General features: G+C 38.1%; 1 protein-coding gene across 1 annotated transcript in view; it reads left to right on the forward strand.

The window, feature by feature from the left end:
* The window catches only part of LOC125039813, a 54,150-nt gene that overhangs the window by 49,979 nt on the left and 1,671 nt on the right, over positions 1–2,500 (forward strand). Inside the window, exon 2 of the mRNA XM_047634108.1 lies at positions 1–103. This exon is cut by the window's left edge and continues 164 nt beyond it. Coding sequence (XP_047490064.1) covers positions 1–103 — 103 coding nt within the window. The remainder of the gene's footprint in view (positions 104–2,500) is intronic.

A 2,500-nucleotide genomic window follows, 5' to 3' on the forward strand; every position in this document is an offset into this window, starting at 1 on the left:
CAGCACCGTGGATATCTGTGGCGAGGCCGTTTGTGACCAGATGGTGAGGCAGGCGAACGGACTCGCGAGACTCAAGACCATCAGGAGATATATCGTGGAAGCTGTACGTTTTGGGGGGCGGCGCTTTTGCCCTTTGTGCTTTGTTTGTTTTGTTTTCTTGTTTACTTGTTATGCTGGTCTTGGTGGGTTAGTTTCAGATGTCGCAATCAATTCCCTGCACGCATATTAATATGTTTATCAATTTGTACAGATCGAAGAATATTAGTGCACATGTGCATCTTAGTCCTATAACTATTTTACTATTTTTTATTTGTTCCTTTTTTATTTTGTGTCCTATTTTGTTTGTTTCTCTGATAATTTAGTCGAGACATGCGATATACATCTCTTTAATTACAAAACACGTCTCAACCTTAGCCAGGACTTTTCTTGCTGAATCACACTGCTGATGAAATATACACAGATAATGCACCTGAAAAAAGGAATACATTTCTAAATTAAGATACTATTGAATTCTAAACGTGTTCTGATCATGATGATATTTTCTTAACACAAACAACTTGAGCTATCTACGTGTAAGTCTAATGATTGCAGGCTTTAGTTATTACTTTACATACATAACTTTGTTTGCAGACCTTATACATTCTGCGAGATACGGTATTGGAGTCTGGTACTGTTTTTCTTCTTCTTAAGAATGTGTGGCTTAGATAAAATTATACTGATTTTGTAAGATGGTTAATCTCAAAGATCTACTGAGCTGCCAAGTCTTGCAGATTTTTTTTCTTATTAACTTTCACTGTTATACTTTTGTATTTTTTGGGAAGTGACAGATAAAACACCATACTCAATAGTGTATTTACCCTTTCACTTTATAAAAATCACTTCCAAGCACGTCAAGCATAGCATTTTCAGCTGCTCAGCTAATGGAGTTTAAAGCCAATTAGGCCTAAACCTTTGCTTTAAGATTTATTTTTTTAGTCTTTTGGGACAAAGTCTTATCTCCCTCATACCTGCACTATGCATAATAGAACATACGTCGCCAGGTTCTGCAACATTTTCCCCCAAAAATAGCATATCCATATTTATACGAGTTGGGTACATGTGCTAAACTAGTGTCCCCTGCTATCATCTGATTGCGAACCTGTCTGGACAAAACGCATATCATTTTGGAAACTGAAGATACATTTGGCTGAAATGGGGTATTTGGAATTCCACAGTTGTGTTAAAATCCACACACACACACACACACACACACACACACACACACACACACACACACACACACACACACACACACACACACACACACACACACACACACACACACACGCAGGTACGCTCGGTTCTTTTACCCTTTACTCGCTAAAAAAATATGGCTCTTGCGTGCGCGCGTGCATGTGTGTGTGTGTGTGTGCGCAGGAGTCTTATTTTCTTGAGCGACTAAAGGGCAAAACCGTGTGTGTGTTCCATTTATCTTCGAGTATTTAATTTCACTTGTCTCTTTCCTTCGAAACAAAACCATCACGCATTATCCCATGACACCTATTTCTGTGACACTATACGCTTGACCGAAAGATTTAAGTAGAATAATGAAATGAAACGAGGAAAAAATTGAGAATTACTTCACGTACCGACTAGACTATCTAAGTATCTCTCTACCTCAATCTTGTCTCTTTCTTCCCTTGACACTCCATTCTCATTTTCGAATGCTAATGGACATCTCACTCACTTTATCTACGTTGTTTATGGTCTCAGGATGAGGCTGCAGTTTTGTGTTCCCTGCCATTACGATATACACGAAATGCAGGCTTTGATAGGGAACTTATTGACACTCGAACGCGAAGTGACGCAGCGGTTTTGATTACCTGTGGAGCGCTCGCATATAGATTTGGATTCGTCGGATTAAAGATGGCGCTTCTTTTACCATTTACTCGCTAAAGAAAATATGGCTATTGTGAAGTCTTTGTAAGGGTTGTCTGCAGTAAATTATTCTAAAGAATTTAAATGTGTTGATGGGGAGTTTTGTGGCATGAGTGGATACATGAAGTCGAACTTCTGATGATGTAAACTCACTTGTATTGTAGTGACGATGGGTCTTCGGTGTAGTGATATATACTTAAGTGATATTTTATATAAAAAAGGCTAGTTTGCAGACTGAGTTAAGCAGAGGTAGCTGGGAAAAGCCGTAGTGTAGATCTCTGGAAAGTTCACACATGACTGTTCATTCGTCGGATTTTATTCATGAAGGGAAATACTGTTTTTCAGGCTTTTTGTAGGAATGTGGGCAGTAAATAATTGCAGAGATTTTAATTTCATGTGATAAAGAACTGTTTGATATAGAATAAAAACATATTTTTGCTAAAACAGTTGGAAAGCAATCAGTTACATCTCAAACATCTAATCCACTCTTGAAGATCCTGAAGAAAAGAGTTTAAGGAACCACACGAATAACAACACCACAAGAAACAAAAAGAACAACAACAATAACACAGCGAAACAAACA

This window comes from Penaeus chinensis, chromosome 28, assembly GCF_019202785.1.
Source record: "Penaeus chinensis breed Huanghai No. 1 chromosome 28, ASM1920278v2, whole genome shotgun sequence".
NCBI lineage: Eukaryota > Metazoa > Arthropoda > Malacostraca > Decapoda > Penaeidae > Penaeus > Penaeus chinensis.